Source organism: Macrobrachium rosenbergii, chromosome 49, assembly GCF_040412425.1.
Source record: "Macrobrachium rosenbergii isolate ZJJX-2024 chromosome 49, ASM4041242v1, whole genome shotgun sequence".
In the NCBI taxonomy this organism is placed as follows: Eukaryota; Metazoa; Arthropoda; class Malacostraca; order Decapoda; family Palaemonidae; genus Macrobrachium; species Macrobrachium rosenbergii.
This window is the reverse complement of record NC_089789.1, coordinates 42978606-42993502: the sequence shown is the minus strand read 5'-3', so window position 1 is coordinate 42993502 and position 14897 is coordinate 42978606. Positions and strand designations below refer to the sequence as shown.

The 14897-nt window shown below is 36.3% G+C and overlaps 2 protein-coding genes across 2 annotated transcripts in view; one reads left to right on the top strand and one right to left on the bottom strand.

Moving 5' to 3' along the window:
* Positions 1 to 108: 108 nt before the first annotated feature.
* The window catches only part of LOC136832310 (uncharacterized), a 57469-nt gene continuing 42680 nt past the window's right edge, over positions 109 to 14897 (bottom strand). The window contains exons 3-7 of the mRNA XM_067093219.1: positions 4091 to 4257; positions 2914 to 3253; positions 2279 to 2495; positions 1845 to 1980; positions 109 to 1072 (exon numbers count right to left, since the gene is read on the bottom strand). Coding sequence (XP_066949320.1) covers positions 910 to 1072; positions 1845 to 1980; positions 2279 to 2495; positions 2914 to 3253; positions 4091 to 4257 — 1023 coding nt within the window. The 3' untranslated portion in view covers positions 109 to 909. The remainder of the gene's footprint in view (positions 1073 to 1844; positions 1981 to 2278; positions 2496 to 2913; positions 3254 to 4090; positions 4258 to 14897) is intronic.
* Positions 13740 to 14897, top strand: part of LOC136832309 (peritrophin-44-like) — a 76509-nt gene continuing 75351 nt past the window's right edge. Inside the window, exon 1 of the mRNA XM_067093218.1 lies at positions 13740 to 14748. The gene's annotated coding sequence lies outside the window, so the exon portion shown is untranslated. The remainder of the gene's footprint in view (positions 14749 to 14897) is intronic.

The window sequence follows — 14897 nt, the reverse complement described above, 5'->3', positions numbered from 1 at the left end:
AAGAATATAGTATGTAATCGACCTTGGATTTCCTTTTTTCACCTTTTTATTTATTTCGCTTTCAAATTTATAATGTCTCATTGGTCAAATGAATAAAATTGCATAGAGTTTACTTCGTCATTTTAATGTATCGCTGGCGATAAGGAATTACATTTAACTTAGAGAGATTAACACCATGAGGTTTTCTGTTGAAATTTCCGATAATCCCGCATGCAAGGAGGTGTATAGAGGGTATCATGTAAACATAGAAACGAACACACAAAAAACAAACACACATGCGCACAAACATACACACATACTCATACACACACACAGTGACATACCAGTTTAATGAAGCGACTGAGTTTCTTTGCCCAAAATAAAATAGAAAGAAAATAAAAAAAGAGCATTATTGATTTCGACGATGCTTGATGCGAGTACTGAGTTTACGCAAGAGGAGAAGTCCTCCAAACAAGAACATCAATTCGCTCTCTTCCAAGTTTATGTCCTGAGAAGAATGATTACAGCGTCGACAAATGCCTGTTAAGCAAGACTTTCAAGGAAACTTAAGTCTGAAAAATTGCAAGGGTCTAAGAGGGTACTACTGGTTTCGAGTTAATCTTCAGTTATCTGTTTTGAATGATTTAGACCCAGTCACTTTCAAACTGAAAGGAGCAAGGCAACGAGCAATGAGAACTTTCTATAAATATCTGAATCTCACAAAATGTAGATCTAATGATAACCTCAGGTAACATTCCGAAAATACCATACAATCCCGAACCGTTTTCTTGCTGATGATTATTCAAGTTGTTTGAAATATGCAAACAATTAGGGAAACCATTAACTTGCGGAGGAGCTCTTATACCTCTAAAGACAGACTTTAGTCTAAAGGCTGTAGATCAACCAGTCCTCCTCCCGCAGGAATCTTCCTCAGGCAACCCTCTTGGGAAGGTAGTCGTCAAGATTGATCTCGTATTCAGGCGGTCTTGCAGCGAAAGCTCTCTCGTGGATTCCTGAGCCATTGCGAATGAAGATGTAGTCTATCGGGGTATGGAGCCCCATCGTGTAAAGGCTGTACCCTTTTGACAGAAACCTGCAAAAAAAAAAAAAAAAAATTAGAAACGACTGCACTCTAGATTCTAGATTTAACGACTGTACCCTTTTGACAGAAACCTGCAGAGGAAAAACGATTAGAAACGACCGCACTCTAGATGTATATGCACGCAAGGCCATGACATTTGCTTCTCAATAATAATAAAAAGATAGTATCTCCATTTTTTTCATAGACCATGCTATTGAAGTAGACAAGCAACCCAATTTCCGCGTTGCATTTAGCCTCAAAACCCGACTATCGCCAATGCTTATATCTACTGAGTTCTCTTACAACTGGTTTATAATTCTTTTATCATTATCTGAAACCTTTCTTCATTACCGCCTATCAATACAGGCTCATCCAGGCATGTCATCTTCCACTGACTATGACTTACATATTTAAAATTTATCATTTCAAAGTCAGTGCTAAACTTACAATGATTATGAAAAACTTACAGAACAGGAAAAGCGCCCAATGACAATTAAAACTTTTAATGATTATGAATAACTTACATTGAAAGTGAAAAACTCACAATAAGCATGAAAACTTGCAGTGATGCAAAATTTACCGCTTGCTGAAGAGCAAGAGCCCGTGCCAGGACAAGGCTGGCTGAATCCAAGTAGTGGCTGGAAAACTTAAATGAGAAACACGGTGATATGAGTAAAATCTAACACTTAACGACTTTGAAAAACGTCAAAAACTCCAAAACTGAAACCCCTCTTGGAGAGAGTCAAGTCACTCTTAATGATCACAAAAACTACGAAAAACTCACCAGTATATAAAGTCGAAATCCGGACGATCCGGTTGTAGTAATTCCACTTCAGGATGCCTGTGCTCCACAATCCACACATCCACCGTCACCAGGACTTTCGAATCGTAGAAGGAATTGAGGACATCTCTTTCCATTTCTGTAAAGTAGGAGTTCTTTGATGACTGATTGATTTATGAAAATAATGCTATCAAGCCAAGCACAGGGGTTCTTCCAGCCATACAGCTGATCAGACAGTGAAAAGGGGGAACTGGAGTGATTAGACAGCAAGATAAAGAGATCCAACATATAAAGGAGATGGAGAAAGTCTCACAGTATCGCTGTGGGTATCACAGGATTACTAAAACTTGCAACAGACCCAAGGACTAGGACAAGTGACAAAGAACCACAAGGAAGGCCGAAGACCTAATGGAGTGAATTAGTGAATATTTATACACCTTCCACATCCAGGGATATCATGGTGACGTTGGTGGCATTGATTGACAGAAGAAGAGTCTGCAGGGGCAGGCACTGAGATGTCTGGTAGGTGGGGAATCCGTGCCCCATCCTCTCCTTCAGATCCTTGGCATCCGTGAGGGCATTGTATCCTCTCATGGTCAAGCTGTCCACGTCCTTCGTCAGGGCTTCGTGGTTGATGAATTTCACCAGCGTTGCCTGAAACAGAGGAGGGAAGAAAGGTCAGTGCCAATCCTACTCGGCTCATTATAAAAATGGAGGCTTGAAATACAGAGTGCTATTGAGACTTGAAGCCCATGCTATGTAATATACCATATTTTATTGAAAATTTACAGCCCAAGCTATCTGGTGGAATCTTTCCAAGGCTCCTTGAGTCTTTGGATGATAAGCAGTTGATAACTGTTGTTTCACTCCTAACAAGTTCATCACATCCTTTGACTGACATTCATATTATGGCTGTAACTTTCTTGTATGAAGCTAGAGTGCAAGGGGCACTGTTAACAGAGTAAAAGCAGTTTTCCAGGAGGATTGAGAGAGAGAGAGAGAGAGAGAGAGAGAGAGAGAGAGAGAGAGAGAGAGAGAGAGAGAGAGAGAGAGAGAGTTTTTAGACTCTTACTTGGTGTGGATAAGGCTTTGTGGCGAGACAAGCACTGGACGTCCACGCTTTTCTGTTCTTCTTCCTGAGGCGCGCGTACATCTCTTCGTCGACCTCAACCAGGAGACCCTTCCAGCCCTTCTCGAGCTCCAGCTGCAGGGAGTTCGAGATGTACTCCCCGTCGAGGGCGCCGGCCTCGACGAAGAAACCCGGAGGCTCGTCCTTGAACAGGAATCGGATGGTTGTGTCCAGGTACAGCCAACTGATTGCTGAGATCCTGTAAACGTTGTAGCCCATGGAGCTGTTTTTCCCGCTGAGGATTTCCAGGTCGTAAGGTTCTGTGCTTGGAGGTTCCAGGTACCTGGAGTAAAAGTAAAGTGCATGTCTGTAAATGAGTTCATTGGGTTCTTCGCCTGGAGGATACAGGTAAAAGCAATAAAGGTAATATGAGTGCATAGGTTTATTCATTTGGAGAATCCAGGTAACTGCAATAAAGGTATATACAGGTATATAGACTGTGTATAAATAAATAAGTGTATTGGGGTTTTTATTTGGAGAATCGAGGCACCTGCTATAAAGTTTAGAATCTTGGGCATTCATTGAGAGTTTGGTGTTTGGGGGCAATGGGTCACAGCCAATAGAGTGAGTAACTGAGAATTTTCGTAAACGAGTGTATACGGAGACCTGATAGTAAATTATGATGATTAGACTCAAATAGGTAAGGATACGATAATGATACTTCCAGATCTTCTCTTGGACAAGAGAGAGAGAGAGAGAGAGAGAGAGAGAGAGAGAGAGAGAGAGAGAGAGAGAGAGAGAGAGATATATATATTATTATGTTCTATATAATGAAGAATGAATACCTAAGTAAAATAGTATATATATATATATATATATATATATATATGAAGAATATATATGTAAGTATATATATATATATATATATATATATATATATATATATATATATATATATATATAATAATAATAATAATAACAAGTACCAACAAACCAGCAACGAAACGTGTACATACATAATTAATAACAAACAAATAAATTAATGACAGCAAAATAAACTTGAGAGTACCCTGAAGTAAAAAAAAAAAAAGATCAAATATACTCAAACCCTTGGAAGGCCATGCAAGGAATCCTCCAAAGATCCCGAAGGACGTATCGAAGGAATCCTGCTATTACCAACCTCTCTCTGGCATGCCGAAGGAGCCAAGGATCGTCAGGAGCTATAGGTCCCGCCATCTGACACAGAGAGTCCTGATCCCACTGGGTACTGGCGTCCCCATGTCCCCTCTGGAAGACCTCTAGTAAGGGCACGCTGCTTGCCAGGAATACTGAGAATGTCGCAAGGGCCTAAGGTCGTGAGAAACAGTAAGTAAAATTATTATTATTATTATTATTATTATTATTATTATTATTATTATTATTATTCAGAAGATGAACCCCATTCATATGGAACAAGCTCACAGGGGCTAGTGACTTGTAATTCAAGCTTCCAAAGAATATGGTGCTCCTTAGGAAGTAAGAGAAGGTAAAGGGAAATACGAAAAAAAAAACTCTCAGCTGTTTTTTGAGTATTATGATCTCTACTACTGTTGATACTACTGCTACTTCTAACAGTATCTACAGTAGTGATTAGAAAAATGATAGTAATATCGGTACATTGAATTGAATTGAATATAGAATTTAGGCCAAAGGACAAGCACTGGGACCTATGAGGTCATTCAGTGCTGTAATATAGGTAAAGCAACCGGCTGTTTCTACAGTTTAGTGTTGCAGAAATGCAAAATAAATGATACTGCTGTTTCCATTTGAAATGGAAGTTAAAGTGCACCAAAATTAAGGTGCATGACCTTTATGCATTCCGTGGAAGATTCGGAATTCCCTAATCTTGCCTTGATCAACCTCTCAAGGCATAGGCGATTCTATCAGCATCGACAGTTCAATGATTGTTTTTATGAAAAACATAAAACAAACCCACTGCAAAAAAAAAAAAAAAAAATCAACTTCTTTGGCCATAAAGACCTGTGTTGAAATACTTTCAAACTTCCATAACCTTAAATAAATTGTTTGGAATCACTTTCATGCCACCGGTGTTGATAAACTCATCTATTTTGACTTGTGTTATTGTTTCTGGATGAAAATATTCGTCGATTTGCTGATTTATCCTCACATATTAATTATTTCTTCAAACTTCAAATTTTACTCCTTCACTGTTTTTTTCTTTCAATGATATTTTTGCACTTTGGGGCGTTAAGAACCCTATGTTTGCCAAGCCAGAAGGCATGTCAAACAATTAATTATTCTATTTGGGGGAAGCTTTTTTTTTTTGTAAGTTAATGCATTGTAATACACAGCACTACAATCAATTGTCTTTCCAATGATTTTATAGTCTATATACTGCCACTCATTTCAACCATCGCAAAAGTAAAATATGTTTGACGAAATAGATACACTGTTTACAAAACTGGGAATGTACAGTTTTACAAAGAAGTGAATAATGATTCACTTACTGAAACCACGACTACACATCTGACGAGGAATTTAAGATGGCTGCGACCGTTCCTATTCGAGGGACCCATCCTAACTGAGGATGAGAGAGAGAGAGAGAGAGAGAGAGAGAGAGAGAGAGAGAGAGAGAGAGAGAGAGAGAGAGAATGTCGGCTTACGTACAGGAAAACAAATGCATTCAGTATTTAGGTAGTAGTGTTTTTATTCTGTTCCTGTTTCTCCTTGTTTTTTTAATATATCTATCTATCTACCTATCTATCTATCTATCTATCTATCTACCTGTCTATCTAGCTATCTATCTGTCTACCTACCTATCTATCTATCTGTCTACCTGTCTATCTATCTATCTATCTATCTATCTATCTATCTATACACGTACGCATGCGCACATTTTTCTGGCGATTTTCCTTCACAGTTTAATTCCCTTCTTAGGAACCTGAACGCTTACCAGGAAAATCACAGCGCTTGTCCTTGTTGTTTTGTGACAGTTTTTCCTGGAGGAGTCTCTGTTTTACGAGGAACCAAGATGAAAATTAAGGAAAATCAACGCAAAAAGAAGAGGTACGACTCTGCTTCTCTCTCTCTCTCTCTCTCTCTCTCTCTCTCTCTCTCTCTCTCTCTCTCTCTCTCTCTCTCTCAGGCTGAGTTCTAAAGTCTCTCGTGGTTTATTCTCTTTTTAAACACAGACGTATCTCTCTCTCTCTCTCTCTCCCTCCCTCTCTTTAATAGCTCAGATCCCTTTAATTATAAAGGTTAGGATCTCTCTCTCTCTCTCTCTCTCTCTCTCTCTCTCTCTCTCTCTCTCTCTCTCTCTCTCTCTCTGTTCCATCCTTTTATCTCTTTTCTAGAGAAAATTCTGCTCAAATCGGTAGTCCTCATGTTGCAAGGTTCAACTATCGTTTATTTCCTTCCACTGCAAGGCTTTGGCGTATCTTCCCCTCCTTATGTTTTCCCAAGGCGCCCCCCCAACAACCTACTCCCTCCCCTACCCCGAAATCCTCGCTATATGCACCCCGAACCCCTGCTTAGAATTCTGTTATCACTACCCTTTGTTAACAAGCGTCGATATATTAAGTTTCCTTATGGTGAAACTTATATTTTCGTACTATTATCGAGATTATTGTTATAGTAATTTATTATTTTTCAGTTACAATTTTCATCAAATATTTAAACCGTTAACTATAAATGATCAAGACATTAAGAGCTGGATTCGGGGGCCTTTCAAAATACGATAATTTCAAATAATATTTTAATTTTGTTGAGCGTGCCTGACAATTTGCAGTCTTTCCTCACCTCAACGCATTGATACGAACACGGAAAACGATTCGTAATTTGGGCAAAAATTCCTGTTTTCAAAGGTTCGGAGAGATTGGTAATGTTGGAATTAAACATTGCACGAACTGAAATAAAGCCTTTAGGCAATAGTGACATTGTAAAAATTGACATGTGCTTAAGATGACTGACGATATATTTCCGCGGACTTTCATTGAAGTTTTGGAACTGCTCTTGCATCTGAAGCAAAGATATTGGCTTAAGGTCAATTAATTATTTTTGTTTATCTGATTTTTTTGAAGGTTGAATCCATGGTATAAGTAAAATCAACTGCTCAGATTAACTTAGATATCAAATTTATCATTTTGATTGCAAATGAGAACATTCTCAAATATTATAGTTACAAATCACATCGAATTGCATCAAATAAGTGATTTTACTCCAGTTTAATAATGATTTCGAAGTTGCAGATGATACCAGCGAGGATACAGCAACGTGTAACTAAAAAGAAAAATTAATTTAGATATGTATTTAAAATAAACACAGTTTTCTTTAAATTTAAAGTAAGGTACGTTTTCTATAATCTAAGGCTTCGATGGTTAACAAACATAAAAGAATAAGAATGTCTCGCTTTTTGAAGTGATAAAACCTGACTTTTTAGCCTCTCAGATTATGTTCGCTATTTTGAATATATATGTTGTTAGATTTTTGTGTCTTTTGGTTGGTCGAGTCCAGAGGTTCATACCATGCCCCCCTCATCCCCTTCAACACGCTGCTACATTTACGGAGTCACTTGGGGCACTGACTCATGCTGGTATTAAGCCGGTTTACTCTAAACAAGCCAACAAATGTAAGATGCTGAATGTTTGTTATTTATATTATGGTAAAACCATTGTGTAATTAACGTGGTTTATATATATGTATACTGTATATATATGTATAACAATATATATATATATATAATATATATATATATATGTATATATAATATATCTTTATGTTTATATATATTTATATATATTATATATATATATATATATAATATATATATATATATATATATATATATATATATATATATATATATATATATATATATATATATATATATATATATAATATATATATATATATATATATATATATATATATATATATATATATATATATATATATATATATATATATATATATATATATAGTGTGCGTGTGTGTGTAAAACCTCCTGCATCTTCCTTTATTCAACAGTAATTGTTTCGTCAAGTATTTCTAAAACGAATCAGTCTTGATAAACATTAAACGTTCATATTATATAAGATTTCTTCTATGACACCGCAATTTGACGTCATTTTAAAGAGACAATTTGCATTGCCTTTATTTTTTCTTTCACTTATTTGTAAATAATACTTACATCTTCTTGTTAGGTTACCTTTATCTCTTCAGAAGTGAAGTTGCTAGCCCAACGCCACATTTCCCAACTGTTGTAGAACGCTGTTACACATTTGTGACGTGTTGGACTAGGAATGTTCTACGGACCTAGAGGACTTGTGGCAAGCACTACGCCACCCAGCTACTGCTCACCCCCTTTTGGCTAGTTGCACCTTTCAAAGCAGGTGCTGCTGTGCTTTTAACTTCTTTGTAGATAGACTTTTAAGGCTTTTTCTTAATGAGTGACTTGTGTATTTCGAATAATAATAATAATAATAATAATAATAATAATAATAATAATAATAATAATAATAATAATAATATCCCGGAAGAATACCCTTTTCAAATACCAGTTGCAATAATAATAATAATAATAATAATAATAATAATAATAATAATAATAATAATAATAATAATAATAACATCCTCTGCAATATTAATCTCCAAAGACAATAGCCACTTCCACATTCATACTTCGACTGCTGAATAGCTGATGAACCTTCTCAAGCATGACTCGCATCATGAACTTATTATTATTATTATTATTATTATTATTATTATTATTATTATTATTATTATTATTATTATTATTATTATTATTATTATTAGTTTTGATGTCTTCCCGCCAGTAATGCGACCCATTGCTTCCCCCACCAGACTCCCAAGTCTTGCAAAAAGTTTCGGTCGCGGCATCAATAGGTAGTCCCCCATCCAATTACCGACCGAGCTCACAGTCGCTAATTCCGGGTCGACATCCTTTCGGAGAGTCTTAGGGACGGGATCGTGAATTCGACACGGATACTGAGCACTTCTCGCTTTTAGCAACGAGCTGTTGACGTTGTTGTTGGCTGGTTAGCCACTCACTTCGCGGGAAGAATTAATTGACCGTGAAGATACGAGGAAGAATGGAACACAAAAGGGATTCTTCGAAGTCATTTTGGAGGCTTTGAAAGGCTCTCTTGGGAGACGAGGATGGGGGGCCGACGGAGACTTCCAACAGGCGTCTCGAGATTTAATCGAAATAAGGGATGGTTTTTTTGGTAAGGCGCTTTGTTTCATGTTTCGGGTTTATTTTTTTTTTTTTGCGATGTAGTCAAATCTTTCAAAGTGATTTACATAAAAACGATTGCAAATCTCATTTATTTTGTTGTGAATTAATGTTCCTACTTTTGCCAGGAGAAATCTCATTCATTTTACTGTAAACTAGCAGTTATAATTTCACCAGGAGTATTCTAATTCATTTTATTGTGAATCAGTAGTTTTGATTTCGCCAGGAGAAATCTAATTCAATCTCTTGCGAATTAATATTTTTAATTTCACCAGGAGAAATCTAATTATATTATATATATATATATATATATATATATATATATATATATATATATATATATATATATATATATATATATATATATATATATATATATGAAAATTGGTGGGTCCCCATGAAATTTTTCTGGATCTGCTAGTGACTGCGACTGGTCTGTTTATCTATTGTCATCTTCTAAGTGTCCAAAGGATGCATATGAAAATGAAGATTGTTGTCATTCGATTAATAAAAAATTTAATGAAACTGTTCTGAGTGAATTGAAGGCTAGCTGAACTACCGGAGAATTACTTTGAAGGCTGGCTGAACTTTCGGAGAATTACTTATAAGCTGTCGAACGTCCATGTAAGAAGAAGAAGAAGAAGAAGAAGAAGAAGAAGAAGAAGAAGAAGAAGAAGAAGAAGAAGAAGAAGAAGAAGAAGAAGGAAAGAAGCTGTATGTCGGAGCTTCCTCGTATTTTGTTGCTCTGCTGAAAGTTTATGTGAAAAACACGTAGAGTTTATCAGTTATCTACCACGAAACACGACTAGTGGCTATTATTAGTTAGCTACCAAGTAACACTACTATCCTAATAATTATATTACAAAATCATTATAAGTGGTATTAGTAATCTCAGTGGTTATCATCTGCGCAAGGAACTTGCAGAAGGACATTTAAGGTTTAAAAAAACAATGACAAAATAGATGAAAATTTGACCAACAATCTAAGAAGGAACTCTTAAAAATCACCATCAGCAAAAGGTCATTAAATAAATAAAAAATAACACTATCATAAGGATGATATCACAGAGTTCGTTAAAACATAAAAACGGTAAAATTAAAGATGACAGGAAAACATAATCTAAGTTATGTTCTGTAACATAAGACCCAATAGAATTAACCGATTATAACTACACGATAACAGCACTTGCTGGTAGGACTGGAACAAATGGTTCCTTCTCTCTTCTAATAGGGTTTGGGACACTCCTTGGCTCCGCTCTAGATAACGTTTTTGAGAAAACAGTGGTTGTTTTTCTATTAGTCTGAGAATCAGACTGGGTAAAGATTTGGCGATGGTTCTCATTATGAGCTAACGGGTTTGTTATCGAAATTTCTGTGGCCGGATGGTTAGAATCTACGTACTCTGGATAAGTGAGATTCACTTGAGAATAGGATTTAGCTGGAGAAAAACGACAACGGGGCAAAACGGTCTGGTGCGGGCGGCAATGAGTCACAACAGCGATCGAAAACCATTAGACTGAGAGACGCTCTCTGGCGCTTCAGAATGACATTTTGAACAACAGCTACAAATCTTATCTTATCTCTGGCAAACATAATGGGCAACTTTAACGCGTGCGCAGATACCAATCATTTAAGCAGTCAACGATGCTATAGTAGGAACTTTAGAGCAGTCCATTTGCATAAGATACCGGAAGCCTCGCTCTCGGTCAGATATTAGGCCTCTGTCATCATAATCATCATCATCATAATCATCATCATCATCATCATTCTCATAACCTTCATTATCAGATTTTCGGAGGTCATCCTATCGGCACTTATAAATCTGATCAGGAGGACCACTTTTATTTTCCAGATGGTTTATAATCATCTAGGGAAAACTTGTATTTGTTTCTCGTTCTACTGACTATGCAGTTGACTGGAATTGCGTTCAAATAAATTGTTTACCGAACATCTTGACTGAAAGGATTTGTTCTGAACTTGGTTTTAACTTCCGAGATACAAACGATAATCTTAGGGTTTTCAGTTTTCTGTAAAAGAAAACTATTGTGCCAGCTTTGTCTGTCCGTCCGCACTTTATTCTGTCCGCAGTCTTTCTGACCGCCATCAGATCTTAAAAATACTGAAGCTAGAGGGCTGCAAATTGGTATTTTGATCATGCCCCCTCCAATCATTAAACATACCAAATTCCAGCCATCTCGCCTCAGTAGTTTTTATTTTATGTAAGGTTAAAGTTAGCCATAATCGTGCTTTTGGCAACGATATAGGATAGACCACCACCGAGCCGTGGTTAAAGTTTCATGGGCCGTGGCTCACACAGCATTATACCGAGACCACCGAAATTTTCCTAAATAGTAGTGACTTTTTCTCAAGTATTCGACTTGTTTTATTTTGAGTTTTTAGTAAAAATAGATAATGATAATAAGTGAACAATAATAGAGGGTAATAAATGTGTTCGTACAGGTAACGACCTCCATGTAAAAAGAAAATGAGATATATTGATAAGAATAAAAGTTAGACAATTACGTAGATAAGAAACGTGATCATTAACGAGAGAGAGAGAGAGAGAGAGAGAGAGAGAGAGAGAGAGAGAGAGAGTTTATTTTGATATTGATAGAGATTAGAGAGAGAGAGAGAGAGAGAGTTCATTATTAGCAAGAGTTCATTATTATTTTGATATTCATGAGATTAAAATAACCAAATGCTTAAGTAAGAAACTTGATCATAAATGGAGAGAGAGAGAGAGAGAGAGAGAGAGAGAGAGAGAGAGAGAGAGAGAGAAGAGAGAGAGAGAGAGAGAGACTAAATAGAAAGATACTCTGTGTCATTAAGAAACCTTAAAGGAGAAAAAGAACAAAGTTCTTAATAAAGATTTTTATCATTCTTATTTATGCATATTTTTTATTAGTTTTTTTTTACCAGGTACTCCAGGTATAAAAACAAGTAAAAAATATGCAGAAGTTTCTTCGGCGCAATCGAGTTTTCTGTACAACCCCTACAGCGTGTAATCAAGGCCACAGAATATTTATCTATCTTTCGGTGGTCTCGTTATAATGCTGTGTGAGCCACGGCCCATGAAACTTTAACCACGGCCCAGTGGTGGCCTATCCTATATCGTAGCCATAGGCACGATTATGGCTAACTTTAACCTTAAATAAAATAAAAACCATCGTGTTTTATCATGACGGGTCCATAGAAATTTGGCATCCCAGCCCGGTCTTCGTTTTTATGTTCCAAAAAGGGTCCGTTACTAATGAGAGAAAGAGAGAGAGAGAGAGAGAGAGAGAGAGAGAGAGAGAGAGAGAGAGAGAGAGAGAGTTAATTGGCAAGCCGTTTATTTTGATATTTATCAGATAAAACTTAGGCAATTACGTAAATGAGAAACTTGAGAGAGAGAGAGAGAGAGAGAGAGAGGGAGAGATGCTAAAGTCCTGGAGAGGCTCCAAACTCCCCTCGCAGAGAGAGACCACGAGTTAAATCCCACGGAGGAGGAACAGCAACTTTGGGCCATACCCAGAAACATCCTGTCATGTCCCTCTTGACCTAAGAATCGTACTGTTGTACCTGGTGCCTGGTCAATTGTGGTGGGCCGTAGCCAGTGTAAGGGAGGGGAAAGGGCATGAGGGTAGCAACCTCATCCCGAAAAAAATCATGAGAAACCTGAAGGTTAACAAAATATGTAGCCAATCCTTCTACAGAAAGATATATACATACATATACATATATATATATATATATATATATATATATATATATATATATATATATATATATATATATATATTATATACTGTATATATATAGATATATAGATAGATAGATAGATAGATAGATAGATAGACACCACCGACAGCGAACCAATAGAAAACGAATCCTACTGAAGGGAAGACTCTTCTATTCCCTAGTTCCGGGAGAGCATCGGCTGTGGGCAACAACGAGGCCAGAGAAACCAAGGCCTCACTACTAACGCGGAATCCTTTTACCGTTACGAGAGTTCCAATTCCATCGTCCCTCTTTGCTTACTTTCTCTCTCTCTTTTTTTTTTTTTGTTTTAGCTTTTCCTGCATAGAAAGAATAATGATATTGACGATAATTATTTTATCTTTATTCTTGCAAAGTCTCCAGTACGAATTTTCTCTCTTATGAATTTTTTTTATTTAATTGTTGTTTCTGATATAATTTCCCTTTTTTTATATAAATGATTTCATCTTTTTTTTCTAAAGGTCATTTTGGTGATTTTTTTTTACTAAATATTAAGGGAATTTGTTCGGGTTTTTCACATTGGTGGCTTATAGTAATTTTCAATACACAGGCTTTGCTCTCTCTCTCTCTCTCTCTCTCTCTCTCTCTCTCTCTAAAATGAGACACAAGAAATGATCATTATAAGAATTAAGATATTATTGAGGCAGCACTACAAGAAAAGATTCTAAATATATAGTTGGTATATATATGTATGTGTGTACATATACATATACATACAGTATATATATATATATATATACATGTATATATATACACATATATACATATATATATATAGATAGATAGATAGATAGATAGATAGATAGATAGATAGATAGATAGATAGGCAGATAGCTGCACAAATCAATTCGACACAGGTCAATAAAAATGAAATTATTTTCTGTATGCAACAGCCAATCCTTCTTGTTTTTATTATTATACAACACCGACTCCTGCTCCAGAAATTAGATGTAACAATCCTTGTTTTTCTCGTGTGTGTGTGTGCGTCATTGGAAAGCTCAATGAGAGAAAAAAAAACAAAAACAAAAAAAAACAAGCGGTTGACGTTCGCGAAAGAAAATAAGTTGTCTTGCCCAGCTGGTGCATGGAGGAGTTTGGCCATCTGGCGACCGACGGCAACCCCGGCTCTTTCTCGCGCTATATAAAGCATGAAGTAAGTGAACACGGCTCAACAGCTCACGCTGAACAAATATTTATTGTTTGTGGATTTTCCGACAAAAGAAGCGAGTTTCGATAGTGGCAGGTAATTTTGATGTCGTAACGAGTGCGAAAATAATTAATACTGGTTCTAAGAAAAAGTGTGAATTGTTCACGCTGTTTTAAGATAACTAAAACTAGAAAAAAGCAAAAAAAAAAATAACCAAAGGTGTGATTTGTGGTTAGGTTAATTCCACCCGTGTAGAAATGTGATTGAGAAAAAGGATCCGCGCCCCCCAAATCCCCTTCCCCCTAAGAAAAAAAGAGGCACTTGACGTAGCTTGAAGATGAAAAATTGAATGAAAAGAAAAATCGTCGACTTTCAAAAATCGGTGAAAATTGCTATTCTATAAAAAAGAAGGATTTTGTGTATTTTCAAATAATAGAAAACCGTTCTAAAAATGAAAGCGGAAATGAAAGACGCCCTTTAAGAAAGTCAGCCGGTGTTCGGAAGGAAAGTGGAACGAGTGAGAGACTGAGAGACTGGGAGACTTTGAGGAGACGTCTCTCACAAAGAAAGTCAGACGTTGCTACTACTACTACTACTACTACTACTACTACTACTACTACTAATATTATCATTACTACCACTACTACTGCTACTATTATTAGGTGCAAAAACATTACCAGGTAAGGAAATTATAAAGATAGTTCATTCGTTTTTGTTTTGTGGGTTCATTCATTTATTCATATGGTGATTTAACTATCTTTCTATCTTTATTAACTGCAAAGTCCATTTTCTTACTCAGTAAATCAAGCCTTTATCATATGTGCAATAG